The 15,661-nt window shown below is 42.2% G+C and overlaps 1 protein-coding gene across 4 annotated transcripts in view; it reads left to right on the top strand.

The window, feature by feature from the left end:
- The first annotated feature begins 1,854 nt into the window (after positions 1-1,854).
- MAP4K3 (mitogen-activated protein kinase kinase kinase kinase 3) overlaps positions 1,855-15,661 on the top strand; it is a 194,724-nt gene continuing 180,917 nt past the window's right edge. For 3 of the 4 annotated variants that reach the window (XR_005531592.1, XM_039251258.1, XM_039251257.1), the window contains exon 1: positions 1,855-2,240. Coding sequence is in view for 2 of the 4 variants with exons in the window: in XM_039251258.1 (XP_039107189.1) it covers positions 2,145-2,240 (96 nt within the window). In the remaining 2 variants the exon portion in view is untranslated. Of the gene's footprint in view, positions 2,241-2,659; positions 2,680-15,661 lie in introns of those variants that run through there. The other variant, XM_039251259.1, reaches the window with a different exon arrangement.

The following is a 15,661-nucleotide window of genomic DNA, read 5'->3' as shown; positions in this document are numbered from 1 at the left end:
CTCTTGCTGAGAATTTGGCTCTCCCGCCATTAAAAAGGCAGAGAAAGAGAGTAGAGCTGATTCCTATTTGGGATAGTTTGTTAGGTCTGCTTCTCTGAATCCTGGACTAATTATTCTCATGTTTGGCTTAAAGAGGCCAAACAATCCTGCAAATGTGGACAAGCTGAAGAAAGCCTGCAGTCTGGGTCTTTAGCAAGTGCCTTAAACAGGCAAAAGCAGGAATGGTATAACATTTATAATCAGGAGTTTAATTCTCCAGATACCAGAGCCTTAAGGTAAGGTCTGGCTAGAAGAAATCCAACGATAAGCCCTCATGTGGGAGTAATTTAAGTGACATGCACATGTCACTGATGCTTTAATTAAAAATTAGACAATTGGAAGACTATTTGTATAGGTGAAGGGTGAGTCATTTTCCAACATCTTCTATTCGATAAACAACTTCTTTGACAACTTAATATGCAATCTTACTGTAGGCAAAAGGATTGAAAAGTTAACTGTAACTGACTTGACTATTATTTATTACACTTATTTTATCCTTAAGAGGTATGATAAGACCTAGTGTCTGAGGAGTTACGAGGTCTTATCTTAGGGACATTAGGAAACACCAGTGGTCAGAAGGTGTGGTGCCTATGGATATGAGGAGGGCACTTCTGAAGCAAAGCAGGATCGTCAAAGTGGCCCTCGCCTTTTGAAGAAGCTTTTGAAAAGCACCTGGACACAGACACAGCCGAGTAGTAGAGACCTTCTGAGATTGCGGGGAAGGGTGGCCCCGAGGAAAGCCCCTAAGAACAGTGAGCCTAGCTTTTGGAAATGCCTAGCGGACGGTTGATTGAGAACAGGAAATTAACTCTCCACGTCCACATGCTTTCTTGAACAGGTATTTAACAGTTGGAGCTGCTGTCCACAAAGATCGGGTGCAATGCTCACAATCTGGGTCTCACTCAGGGTGGGGCTTTGGGTAGGTCCACTAAAGAGCTTCCGGATCAATCATGTGTTTACATTTCAGGTGCAGGATGGATCTTGTTCACGCTCCACCCTCCGGCCACCTCTCCTTTGCAAGGTTGCTCACAGCTTGCACTGTCCCCGCCCGGGTCTTTGATAATCCAGGCGTCTCTGGTGAAGAAGGTCAACCACTGCTTTAATTCTGGGCTCTACCAGCTTCCCACGCCTTTCTTTCTGGCTGATGAGCAGCCGCTCAGCGTGTTTTTCCCCCAGAGCTTCCCACGCCCTACCCACTCCACACGCCTCCTGGCTGCCCTCCAGGCCTGCCCTCTTTTGCAGCCAGGCAGGCCAGCTCGAGTGTCGGGTATCAAATCTAGCAAGGGTCGCTGTTCTTAGGGGCTTTCCTCGGGGCCACCCTTCCCCGCAGTCTCAGAAGGTCTCTACTACTCGGCTGTGTCTGTGTGCAGGTGCTTCTCAAAATAAACTGGGGCCACTGGCTGTCTTGCAAATTAAAACTACACTACCTGCTTACGGTTGGGACGTGATACAGCCACATCAAACTTTGCAGTTCAGGGACTCAAGACGCGAAAAGCAGCTACTTTCTTCCCGTCCCCCCCCCCCCCCCCCCCCCCCCGCGGGTCCCGGGGCCCGCACACCTTCCCGGCTAGGCTCGGCCGCGGTTGCGCGCGGGTCCGCGACGGGGGAACCCAGCGCGGGACCAGGGTCCGGGGCTGCCGGGCCGCCCGCCCACGCCCGGCTGGAGCGCGGAGCAGGAGCGCGCACGGGGCCGCACGCGCGCGGGGCGGCGAGCGCTCCCTCCGGGATCGCGGCTGCGCAGTCGGGCCGGAGCCGGGAAAAGGGGGAGGAGGGTGGAGGAGCCGGAGTAAGGGGGAGGGGGAGGAGCGGCGAAGGCGGAAGCCATGTTGGAGTTGCACCCCGAGCGAGGGGCTGCGAGCGTTCTCCTCTCCTTGTGGGTGTGACCCGGGTTCGGCTGGCGGCAGGCTGCGGGGGCGGGGACGGTTAGCCCGGTCGTCGTCCGCGGCGGCGGCGTGAGAGGAGCGGCGGCGGCCGCAGCGTGGAGCCGGGCGATTGTGACCGCCGGGGGAGCAGGGGGCCGGCTGCAGCTCCCACTCTCCGTGTGGCCCCCTGAGCGCCCCCCCTCCCCTGCCCGGGAGGGAGGCGGGGGGCACCCGGGGCCCGCCATGAACCCCGGCTTCGATTTGTCCCGCCGGAACCCGCAGGAGGACTTCGAGCTGATTCAGCGCATCGGCAGCGGCACCTACGGCGACGTCTACAAGGTAAGGGCGAGGGGCCGCGCGCCGCCGAGGCCGTGGGGTCTGGACTCGCCGCGGGTAGGGCGGGGGACGCCGCCGCCGCCTGGGTGCCCGCGTCCGCGCTGTCCCTCCGCGGGAGGCGCGGGCGCCCCGGGAGCAGTGGGGGAGGCGGAGGAGGAACGGGCGCCCGGGTGGGGGGTGGGCTGTGCCGCCTTGGAACGAACAAAGGGCCAAACGAGTCACCCCGAGACCTCTGAGCCCTTACCTGAACCCTCCCCTGGACGCGAGCCGGCCTTCTGCTCATTACAGCGCGGACAGGGTCTGGCCGTTTGCTGCATTGGCAGGGGTCAGAGCGACGACCCAGACGGCGGGGGGTTGGCGTATGTCAAACCTGCGTCCATCAGACGGACCTGGGACTGGCCGCTGCGGGTTGGGCACTGCTGCCCACCGGGCCAGGCGGTAGGTACGATCCTGGGCCACCTCCACCCACGGCCCCCCAACCCCTGGCCTCTTAGCATCCGCATACCAGTTTCTTTTAATCTTCCAAGTAATGACTTTGGTCTGTACCATAGGTGTAGTTAGTATAATTTTTTCCTCCCTGTTTTGGAGCAAAAAAGCAACTAAGCAACTTTGTTTTCTCCAAATTGGACTGTGGTGCCTTATTAAACTTGTTTTTGTCAGTGACACAGAAGATTCGGGTTCTTTTTTTTTTTTTTTTTTTTTTTTTAAGCGAACTGAATACTCAGAAAGGGTACTGGTTTGACTGGGTTAGAATTCAAAGTCCATTAGTCGGCCAGCATTCCTGTTGTAGAGGGACCCCTTCTAAATGTGGGAGATAAATCACCCTTCCATGGCCAGCTCAACTCTTGGCCTCGAAGAGGCTGCCAAGAAGCGGATAGTGCCAAAGGTGGCGGCAGTCTTGATTTAGTTGTGTGTCCTCTTACTGGTGACTGAAGTACAGCTACTGTTTCACACAGCGTCGGAGGATGCACAAACTTAATTTTACTTGGGAAAGTTTCGTCGTAACTTTATTTTGCCCACGAATGGCAACTCACAGGGCAGCCAGGATTCTGCATTAGTCTCCTTTTGTGGGTGATTTGCTTTTTGTCATCACCTGTCTCATCAGTTTTTCTCGTGAGATAATACAGGTGTTTTGTGCACACCGCTTATCTATACGGTACTAGGCATTGAAGCACTTGGGTTGTAGCGGGAAAAGATAGACCTGTTCTTAAATCTTACTGGGAGTTTGTTTATTTTTGGGGGGGGAGGAGCAAGTAGAACATTAAACAACCACTTAGATAATTATTTTATTGCAGTTTTATTTTGTGCTGCCCGGGAGAAAAGAGGATTAGGATTAGGGTTAGGAGGGCATGTAACAGGAAGACCTGATCTCCTTTGGGGAGTCAGAGGCAATGGCAGATAGAGACACATAATCTGGGAAGGCTCTGAGGCCCCAAGGAACAGGGTAAGAATTTGAAAGGCCTGAATGGCCTGAGCAGCCAGAGAAGGGGGGGTGGCCCTAGATCATACAGGGCCCTTAGGTCTTATAAGGCGGTCAGATTTTTCTATAGGACAGTGGGGAGCCATGATAGGGTTTTAAGTAGAAGAATAAAATTAGATTCGTACTTTTAAAAGATCTACCTTACTGCAGCGGAGATTGGAGGGGAAAGAACAGTCAGTGCAATAGTCCAGGTAAGAATGGCCATTGACTGTGTTTTGTAATTGGTGTGATTATGAAAGTTGAAGTGAATGGATCCAAGTAGATTAGAGCTGGTTAGGGGAGTCTAGTTATATTTAATTGAAAAATTAACTGAAACTTTACTAGTGTGTAAGTCTTAGGTGACCGTGCACAGTAAGTTCTTTTAAGAATTGGCTATGCATTTACTGTATTTAGAAAAAATAGATGGTAGTTAAGCCACATGATTAAAAAGTAAAAAAAACAAAAAAAAAAAAAATTAAGGCCTGTAATTTCCTAAGGACATCTACGTGCAATACAGGTATAAATTGATTACTCTTGTTGTCTGTTTAAAGTAATGATAATGAGAATTAACATTTGTGGAGTGCTTATTATTTGCTAGGCGCTGCTGTAAGATTTTTCCATGTATTAATTTGCTTACTCCTTAAGCAACCCTATGAAGTAGGTGCTGTTATTAACTCTGTTTTGCATTTGAGGAAACAGAGGCACAGGGAATTTGCAGTAACTTGCCAAAGTGGGTAAGTGGCAAAGCCACAATTTGAACCTCATGCTTTAGAGACTGCGTTTTTAAAAAAAAAAATTTTTTTAATATTTTATTTCTTTCTGAGAGCGAGAGAGAGCAAGAGCGAGCGCAGGAGAGGGTCAGAGAGAGAGGGAGATATAGAATCTGAAGCAGGCTCCAGACTTTGAGCTAGCTGTCATCACAGAGCCCGATGCGGGGCTTGAACCCACAAACCGGGAGATCATGACCTGAGCCGAAGTTGAACGCTTAACCGACTGAGCCACCCAGGTACCCCTAGAGACTACATTCTTAACAATAGCAGTACTGCCTCTAAAGAGCTAGGGTATGGACAGAGAATGTATTACTGAATTTCCAGAGGAAAAATTAAGGCACACCTTTTTTTTTTTTTTTAAATTTTTTAATGTTTTGTTTATTTTTAGGAGAGAGAGAGAGACAGCGTGAGCAGGGGAGGGTCAGAGAGAAAGGGAGACACAGAATTGGAAACAGGCTCCAGGCTCTGAGCTGTCAACATAGAGCCCGACACGGGGCTGGAACCCACGAACCGTGAGATCATGACCTAAGCAAAAGTCGGACGCTTAACCGACTAAGCCACCCAGGCGCCCCTAAGGCACACCTTTTAGTTCAGCATATGTGCTGTAGCCATACTCTGTTAGAGCGGATCTTTTAAGTAGTAGTTGGAGTACTTAACTGCTGCTGTGCAGCCAGGCCTCATTGTTTTTGTAGAGTTTGCCAAATGGACATCAGATAATAGATGCTTGATCCCCGCGCCAGACTTTTCCCATACCGGGGGCCCAAAGCAGAGAAACTCTATGTGGTTTTTGGCATCATACCGCCTGCTTGCTAAATCACCCAAAGCTTACGTTGTTTGTATTTTTGTCTGTAATCATGTCCACATATAAAGATAACAGATTTTTTTGTATTTGTTTCACTGTTTTAGACTTTTCTTAATTATACAAATTGTGTTGATGGAGAGGAGTACATTAGAGGGTTTGTTTTCAAAAGCCAGTGTGTTTAATGTGCTCCTTAATTTGTCAGTGTTTAGGTGCTAAAAATGGAAAGATCAGATTAAATAAATAAGCTGGAGACTTAATTATTTATAGTCATTCTTAGAAGGTGAGTGCTTCAAGGGATTTTTATTTTAAAACTGTATCCTACCTAATGTAATAATATGCTTGTTCAGGGTGGTATGGTTTAGTTAAAAAGCACTGCAGTAGAATGTGGAAGATCTGGAATTCATTAGTTGTGTGGCCTTGTAAAATCATTTAGCCTTTCAGCTGTTTTGTTGTGAAGGTGTTATTACCCTCATATGCCTTTCTATTTATGGTGTTAGATAAATAACTTGAGTTTTGCCCAACAAATAAGTTTTCATTTTTTTCTAGACCAAAAAATACAAGTATACATTTTCTCTGCACCATCTTAAAGTAAATGAAAATATAGTTTTAAAAAAAGTCATGCTTTTAAATGTCCTGTAACTCCGTGGACTTTATCTGTGAAATGAAGTATTTGTGGCAGCGGTTACCTAGGGACCTAGGAGTTGACAACTAGAGAGCTCAGTGGTTGGGCCTCAGGAGGTGCACGAAACTCTCTGACATCAGTAGGTTTAACGTACGTATGGGTATTTTTTTTGAGACATGGCTCATAGCATTCATTACATTTAGAAAAACAAAAAGAGTGAACGTCTGTAGGTTTGTTATCTCAAAAAGTTCTCTTGGAGAAATGAGGTAGTTTACTGGATCACATGATCAGCGTTTATCAACATTAATGGGATTTTTCACATGCATTGTACTATCTTCTTTCAGGTAGTTTTTTCAGTTTAATTTGTCTTATTCCTACACCATGTCCTGTTGTTTTTCGAGATTTATTGCTAGAGAGAAGTAGAAGACACGAAGGCTGGAGATGGGGGAAGGCAGAGATGCCTGAAGGACCGGTCTCCCTGTATTTCTAAGGAAGTGTCTCCCCTAGTGCCAGGGCTTAGGCTTGATCCCTGTGAGTGACAACCAGGTGTGTCTCCAGGTTGTGCTTCCTCCTGAGCTCTAGCCCACTGTCTCCACCCGGCCTCTTTACAGAGCACATCTGCCTCCGGATGGGCCTTTCCTTGTGTCCGCCTTTTGTCAAAAGCCCCGGTGTTGACAGTTTGCTAAGGCTTGGGGCCTTGGAATCATCTTTTATTCTGGACAGGACTTTGTAGGCATTTCCCAAAATGTGTCTGGGATGCTCCAGAGAAAGCATTACTATCAGTATACTAAAGACTGAGACGGCACATGGTAAAGAAACCTGTTGAATGTTGCTTAACCCAGCAAACTCTAAGCTTACTTGACCGTGGGATTCTTTTTCTCCCTAATACATATTGCTTGCCCTTAGAATCAGTGTCCTGTAGAGAGCCTGCTTTGGAAATGTTGATACTGATTTTATCAGTGTCTGTTTGGAAGCCATTCCCTGTGAAGCAGAGGCTGCACTGTTGCTAAGCATCAAAGTAGCACTCACATGGTAGTCTGTGTAAGCAGACGCAGCCTCTATGAAAGCTGATAGGAGAAAAACGGAAGATTGGGCGGTGAAATCGGAAAATTCATTTGTTCAGGCATACAGTGAATTGTGTTAGCTGGTTTGTAGCTGTGTGTCTTTCAAGGTGTTCTGATTAGTATCCTCAGAGACTAATTCTTTCACTATAGTCCATGTTTGTAAGATTGGAAAACTCAGTTCTGAAACCTAACTTCTTTTGAGGAACATGAATACCTTAAAGCATGGAGAAAAGAATAGCTGAAGGAAAATAAAGCCTGAGTGTCTGAGGCTGTGCTTATTTTCTACTTTTCTAGAGGACAAAGACCTGAGAAAATGGTCCTATACTTCAGGAAGGTCGTTTGAGTATTTAAGGTAAATTGAGGTAGAATTTTCCAGCATCAGTAGATATTTGAGATGGAAAGTGACAGTGGGAGCTTTCCCGAGAGCTTTAAAAACAACAAAAAACCCAGGTTATCTGACTTTGCTATGGATCTGATTACCTAAAAGCGGTACTTACTTCCAAGGTTTAATATGTGCATATAATTATTTGTGGCAGAACATTTAATACCTTATTTTGTATTGAGAGTGAATAGGTTGGTGGTTCTCTTTTGAGAGTACATTGAACAACCATCCTACATTGAATAGCAATACAATGAAAGGAAATGTGTTAGGGACTGTGAGTGGAGTAGCAAAAGTGACAGTCTTGGCACCTGGTATTTATAGGAATGTAAAATATGTACCTTCTTTGAGCTATCATAGTTTGGAGTTCAAAACCTTTTTGATGTCTTCTTTTCTATCATATTAAATCTCTTACAGGCTGAGAGATGGTCTAGACACTCTATAATCTGGACAGCCGACTTCTCTGTAGCTTAGTAAAGTGGTTTAAGAGCTGGGTTCTGGAGTCACACTGCCTGGATTCACCACCCTTAGCCAATTACTTAATCCTTTTTTCTGTGCCTCAGTTTACTCAGCTGTAAAGTAGTGATGCTTGGAAAAGTGTTTAGGACTGTGCCTTACACAGTGTGCCTGTAATCATTAATTGCTTCTAGTGTTATTTATTATATATTTCTCTTGCTAGTGTCCTAACCTATCTTGCTCCTGCCTCAGGGTATTTGCACTTGCTGTTCTGGGCCTGATTTCTGCCCTCCCCCAATAGCTATATGGTTTGTTTCTTTTCCCTTGGGTTTCAGCTCACATGTCACCTTTTAATGTGTCTTTTCCTTACCACCTTATGGGAAACAGCACCCCATTCTCACTTTCCTTTTTTTTTTTTTTTAAGGTTATTTATTTTTGATAGAGAGAGTGCGACTGGGGGAGGGGCAGAGAGTGAGGGACTGAGGATCTGAAGTGAGTTCTGCACCAATAGCAACAAGCCCGATGCGAGGCTCAAACTCATGAACAGTGTGATCCTCACCTGAGCCAAAGTCTGACATTCAACTGACTGAGCCACCCAGGCACCCCTCCCCACTCTTAAGTTTCTGTCTTTAGCAGAGAAACATCCAGATTTTATAGGGCTTGAAGTTTGTATAGTTTTGGGGGCCCTCAGTAAGTAAATAAATTAAAATAAAAAATTTGGTATAAAAGTGAATATTTAGAATGAGAAAAGATGTCCCAACAAAATGCTGTAACCTTAGAGTCAGGTCCTTTTCTTTGATCTCTTTAGGCGTTTACTCAGAAGTGCTTCATAAAATGCTCCCTGTTAGCATCCTGTCTGCTGCTGGTCACCTCCTACGCCAGTTTGCATGTCCCAGTAATTCTCAGCACTCACAGAGGCAAGTGAGGGAATCTGAACTTGAAGTTCTGTTACCTCTATAGAAAATTCACCCTGTGCTCTTTAACTAATTTTCATTTTTATTATGTTTGTCACCTTCTATTTAGTTGTGTATTTCCTTTCTCTTCCTACTATAGTGTAAATCCAGGAAGCTGGTGGTTTTTATTTTGTTTAATACTGTGTCCTAGTGCCTGACACATATTAGACTCTCCATACAGATTTGTGGAATGAATGAATGAATGAACTGACATAAAGGGAACAAACCATATGCTACATGAGTTTAGAGAAAGAAGATCATTGTTTCTGGTTGGGAGAAATCACAGCAGGTTTTACAGAGAAGGTGGCATTGGGCTGCCCTTAAAGTTCTGGCAGCAGTGGGTACAGAATGAATTACCCATTGTGGAGTATTATCAGGCCTAAACTAAATCAGCAGGCTTAATGCTAGCATCTTTTGCATATTAAGCGATGGTCATATCTATTATGTGCATATGAAGATACGCTCATGTTAAACTAAAGACATTTTGTGACTGGTGAGTGTATGTAGCTGTTATGTACTGGTTTTATTTTGTTTGTTTTTTAGTAGATTTAAATTGGGCTTTTAGGAAAGGATTTTGTTCACCAGTACCAAAAGGCCTTAGATTCAAGAGATGAAACATGCTTGTTTTCTGCTTTAGCTTTTTCAGTCTACCCCACCCCGGAGATGCCACGTTTTCGAGTTCCAGGCTGCCCTGATCTGAGATTATGGGTTTGGATTCCTAGTGTGACAATGCATTGCTTATCTTAGTCCTTAAACCCTGTAGAAGCATTTTAGATTTGACTGTGAATTTTAGTTACGTTTAAATAAGACATTTATTTTGTTTGATTGAAGCCTTTTTAGAAGTTTGAGATGGGCATCTGCCTTTTCCTGCTCAAAGAATCTTCTCTACATTGCCTGTAGACTAAAGTACATCCTTTTAAGCCTAACATTCAAGGCACTGTCCTTTTTACCCACTGGCCCCTAAGAGTGAGTTAAGATTAGGTAGCGGGGAGGGGCAGGGAGGGAGAAGAGGTAGGCAGAGAAGGGAATGGGGGCGTTGGTATTCCCAGGTGTGTGTGAGCTATTGGGGTAAAGGGCTGGGGACTGGAAGGCTTGTGTTGGGGAGCTTGGACAAATAAGATTTGCTAGATATGGGGGGGCCAATTTTAAACTTCTTGGAAGCTAGATAAAGTTATTTAGATATGAAGTGGTAGGACGTTGGGAGCTCTCAAGGTTTTTGTACAAGGAGTAATGTTGAAAGCGCTCAAGATTATTCTGGCAATCATTCAGAGAATGGATCAGAGAGGAAAGATGGAAATGTCTGCTAAATAGAATGTGTGATTCTTAAACTTTCTAGTTTCAGAACTCCTTTATGCTCTTAAAAGTTATTGAGAACCCCAAAGTAGTTTATGTTATATCTATTGCTATTGACTATTTTAGGAGTTCTACATAACTGAGTTTTAAAAAAATACTAATTTATTAAAAAGAATAATAAACTTATTATATGTCACAGAAATGACATTTTTATGAAGAATAACCGTATTTTCAAACAAAAATTTAGTGAGGAGAGTGACATTGTTGTACATTTTGCAAGTCTCCTTAATATTTGGTTAAATAGAAGACAGTCTCAGTTTTTCTTCTTTTTTTATTCTATTGGGATATTTTGTTTTGTTGACGTATAAGGAAAATCTGGTCTCTCATATGTATTTGGAAAAGGAGAATATTTTAATAGCCTTTTCAGATAATTATGGGTATTTTCCTCTGATACTTTTCCACAACTTGACAGTTTGTACCTTCTTAAAAGTTAGTTATTATGTGGAATCCAAGACAATATCAAAGAACCTTTCTTACTGTTATGTTAAAAGTCTCTCTTGGACTTAATTTTTATTTTAACCCATGTGTGATTTTTTTTTTTTAACATCATGCATTAGTCATTTAGAAAATAGAGAGTAACTGAGTTATCCCGGTCTTACCAAAGTTTCCCTATTTTATTATACAAGGTCAAAAATCATCATTCCTCTTGGCAGAAAAGTTAATAAGTTTATTTATTGAGAAAGCTGGGAGAGGGGCAGAGAGAGAGAGAGAGAATCCCAAACAAGCTCCTAATGAGCACAGAGCCTGATGTGGGGCTCGAACCCACAAACTGTGAGATTGTGACTTGAGCCAAAGTCAAGAGTCGGACCTTCACCTGGCTGAGCCACCCAGGAGCCCCATTGGCAGAAAAGTTTTGAAGTACTGATGGTAGACAGAGGTTTTCCAAGATTCAGATTTCTCTTTGAAAGTACTAAATGTATCCCTTGCAATAAATACTCTTGGCTTTTTTATTGGTGACAGATTCATTAGTTCATTTTCAGTAAAATGTCAAATATCTAAGCATGAATGACTGGTTAGTCAGCTCATTTAAATAAAAGTGGTGTTCTGTGGAAAAAGTGGCTAGTTCAGTTTGCAACTCAGAATCACACATGCTATTCTTTGAGACAACCATTGTACTTTGGTATGCAGTGGAAGTGTTTTGTGGATATCATTAAATAGAATATTAAAATGACTTGTATTAAGGGTCAGAAATTAATAAAATTGGGGCACCTGTGTGGCTCGGTCGGTTAAGTGTCTGACTTCGGCTCAGGTCATGATCTCACGGTTTGTGGGTTCGAGCCCCACATTGGGTTCCGTGCTGGCAGCTCAGAGCCTGGAGCCTGTTTCAGATTTCTCTCTCTGCCCCTCCCCTGCTCATGTCCTGTCTCTCTCTGTCTCAAAAATAAATAAAATCTATAAAAAAAAAGTTTAAAAAAAGAATTAATAAAATTAACAATGTTTATGCTTCAGTAAAGGCATTCTTGAGTGAAACTGGTGTTTTGTTTTGTTTTCCTTTTGAGTGCATGGCAGTGAAGAATATGGTGACTGGTAGTACATTGTGGGGCCACTGCTTTGATTTGTGCCAAGGCACCAGCAGTTTTATAACCATTGCCTTTGCTCTATTAAGGCAAATGTCAACACAGTAAAAGGGGCAAATAACATTTTCATATTCTTATGAAAACCATTTTAACCTTTCACACCCTCAAACAAGAGTCCCAGGGACCCTCAGGGATTCACGGAATTGTGCTAGAATATTATATGGAATAAGCTAAGGGTGAGGTACATGGTGATGGAGCGGACAAGGTGAGAAGTGGTAAAGAATGGAAAGGAGCTGATGAGAAGCATCATGAAGAAACATTTAATGGGGATTTGTGAAGAAATATGAGGATGGAGAAAGATAATTTAAAGAGGACTTCAAAAAAATTTTTTTTTAATTTTAAGGAGGCTCCATGCCCATTGTGGGGCTCGAACTCATGACCCTCATGTCTAGAGTTGCATGCTCTACTGATTGAGCCCCAGGACTTCAAATTTTTTATTTTATTTTATTTATTTTTAATTTATTTTATGTTTATTTACTTTTTGAGAGAGAGAGACAGACAGACAGACTATGAGTGGGGAAGGGGCAGAGAGAGAGAGGGAGACACAGAATCTGAAGTAGGCTCCAGGCTCTGAGCTGTCAGCACAGAGCCTAACATGGGGCTCAGATCCATGGACTGTGAGGTCATGACCTGAACCAAAGTCGGACGCTCAACCTACTGAGCCACCCAGGAGCCCTGCAGGACTTCAAAATTTTAAGCCTGACTGAGGAGCACATAAAACAGTTGTTCGAACAAATTAGTAGTGAGAGAATGATGTCAGTTATAAAGATAGTAAAGTTGAGAGGGAGGAGCTTGGATGGAAGTAAGGAACTTTTACTAGAAAATAGGTATCTGTGAGATTTCATTGTTTTTTTGCTGTAGTTTCTCTGAAGAAACACTAATAGTAACTTTTAATTTTTCTGCGGAGTATAACAATTCTTTAGCAGTGTCTTTAAGACTAATGGAATATGAGAAAGGTCAGTATGTTTCTCCCAGCTCTTTCTGAGGGATTACTGGAGGACCTGCAAAGATGCGTCTTCCAAACAGTGCTACACGTTTGGACGGTAACTAATGTAGGAATTAGTGGGACAGTAGAATATGGACTAGATATTTTTATTGTGGCATACATTTTAAAAATCTTGTTTTATTGTCATGACATATACATTATGTGTACATATGCATTCTTAAATAATAATTTTAAAATGATCTGACTCCCAAGAGATCAGAGATAAGTACTCTGAGTATTTTGATGTATTTTCTTCTGTTTTTTAATAGACAAATATTTACAAAGCTTTTATGCTGTTACATATTCTAAGGTAAAATTATAGTCTACTTACAGTAAAATGATTAGATCTTAGTGTTTCGGTTAGAAGAGTTTTAACATACATATAGCTGCATAAACCCACACCTTTATTAAGATGGAACGTTTCCTTAAACTTAGAAAGTTCCCTCATGCCCCTTCCCAGACTCTCATCCCCCTCTCCCTTGGCGATCCCTGTTCTGATTTCAGTCATGTAAAAGCTCTTTTAGAACTTCATGTAAACGAAACACAAGTGAATTTGCCTTAGTACCTTTTGACACATGTATGGGGATATTCTGGCCTTTGTTGTGTTCTGTTGAGCTGTATGGCTGTACTTGTACCAGTGCATCTCGGTCTTGCTTACTGTTCTTTTTAGTCTTGGATTCAGGTACTGAGTCCTCCGACTATATTCAATTTTTTTCAAAACTGTTCTATCTTAAGTCCTATTTTCCATGTGAATTTTAGAATTGCTTTTCAAATTATACAAAAAAGCCTGCTGGGATTTTGTTTTAACATTTTGTTTTGGAATAACTATAAACTCACAGGAAGTTACAGAAAAAAGTACAGAGGTCTTGTGTACCCAACACCTAGCTTCCCCCAGTAGTGACATTTCTATATGACTGTAGTGCGTTATCAAAACCGGGAGCTTGATTGGCACAGTGCAATCAACTAGACCTTAGATTTCACTGCTTTTTGCATGCTGTCATTTTTTTTCATGTCTTTGTGCATAATTTTGTGATGTTTGATCTTATAGATGGCCTGATGGGATTTTATTGGGATTCGGTGGGATCTGCAGCTCAATTTGTAGACATTTGCAATCTTAATAGCATTGAGTCTTCTGATCTATGAATATGTTATTTCTCTCCATTTATTAGATCTTCTTTATCTTGTCAGTGTTTTACCTTTCTTTTCTTTTTTAACTTCTAAATTTTATCCCTAGTCTTTCCTCCTAACATTGTAGTAAAAGGTAACTATTAGGTAATATTTCTTCAGGATGGCGCAGAAATCAAATGTGGGCCACATTTTCAGTTTTTATTAAAATCTTCCCTGTATTAGTAATGTCTGACTTCCTTTCACTTGACCTTGTGCGTTTTAGCTCTGAGCATGTGGACTCCTCTTAAAATTGGCAAAAATGAAAAGAAAACGGGAAATGACTATTTAAAATCTGTTCACTTGAGCTTTCTTCTCTGAAGATTAAAACAAAGTCCTTAAAAATCTGAGATATTTTTATATATGAGATATGTGTTTATGTGTGCATATTTTACAGATTTCATATTTTTTGAACTTATTAAAGAAAAATAACTTAAAGTTTGCTTCATCCTTAAGTGAATAATCAACAACACTGTGCCAGATTGTTTAGGAGATCCTAAAAAATTTCTTTCTGATTTTGAGGAGCTTATGCTCAGATTAAGGAAACAAAATATGCCTAAGTGGGACATCTAAGGAACACTCCTAAGGCAGTGTTTTTAACAATTAAAAAAGCAATGATGAATCTTAAATTCTATAGAAATTCAATTTAAGGGTAAGACAACCTGGGGTTAATTGGTAAAGACTTCCTGGAAGAGCATGTCTTGATGTGGGGCTGGAAGAAATACTGGGTTTGCATTTATAGAGAACGGTGGGGGGAGCCATATGAGTAAACATGGATGAAAATACTGCTGTGCTGCCAAAGTGGACAGAAGTTAAAGAGAGCCTTTCTGACTAAAGTAAGGGTCCATATTGGGAAATGTGATAGACAGTGTTTCGTATACACAAGATACAGACAAATGAAGGCCAGCTGAAGGATGTGAACTCATTTGATTTATAGTATAAAATTTTCCAAATTCATTAGGGCCAGTCTTGTCTTTCTAGTCTGTTTTGTTCACTATTCAGATGGTTTTGATTGACTTTTCCTTTATTCCCCCCCCCCCCGACCGTTGAATTCACAGTTATACAGTCAAACATTTTATTTTTATACTTTTGGTGATTACCTTAAAATTCCAACAGGCATAATCAGGTTACTCAACATCTCTGTTCTCTATCTGGTCCGTACATGGACTTCAGAATGTGTAATTCAATTACTACCTTTTTGTATTGTCTCTTATTTTGGTTCTGCATTGCTTTATGTCTTCCTGATTAGTATTTACTAACGTTATTTATACAGACTGTTCTTTACATTTACCCGTATGTATTTTCAGTTTCATTGCTCACCATTGTTTCTTGTACTCATGTGTTCTGGGTTCAGTGTTCTTCCCAGTGAACACTGTTTGGTAGGGTCCGTCCTTCCTTCCTTCCTTCCTTCCTTCCTTCCTTCCTTCCTTCCTTCCTTCCTTCCTTCCTTCCGTAGGGTTCTTTCTTTCTCCTTTCTTTCCTTCCTTTCTCCTTCCTTCCTTCTTTCTCTTTTTGTCTCTTTATTTCTCTTTGCCTCTTTCTTTTTCAAGTGAGGGACGATGTAAGGTGAACTCACCACCCCCCCCAATGTCATTACTGTATCCTTACTTTTAAATCATAATTTAGCATGGTATGGAACTCTGAGTTGACAATTATTTTGTCTCAGAACATTGAAGATATTCTGTTGTCTTCTGGTTACCTGTTGCTGTTGTTAAGAAGTCTGTTGTCATAAAATAAAATGATAAAAAAAAAGTTTATTGTCAATTTAATTGTTTCTTGTAGCATCTATCTTTTCTTTCTGATTGACTTTTAACATTTTTTTTTAACCTGGTGTCCTGCA

The sequence above is a fragment of the Hyaena hyaena genome, unplaced genomic scaffold (assembly GCF_003009895.1).
Source record: "Hyaena hyaena isolate Hyena2069 unplaced genomic scaffold, ASM300989v1 scaffold_388, whole genome shotgun sequence".
NCBI lineage: Eukaryota > Metazoa > Chordata > Mammalia > Carnivora > Hyaenidae > Hyaena > Hyaena hyaena.
The sequence above is the reverse complement of the archived record's forward strand: the minus strand, read 5'-3'. Positions and strand labels throughout refer to the sequence as shown.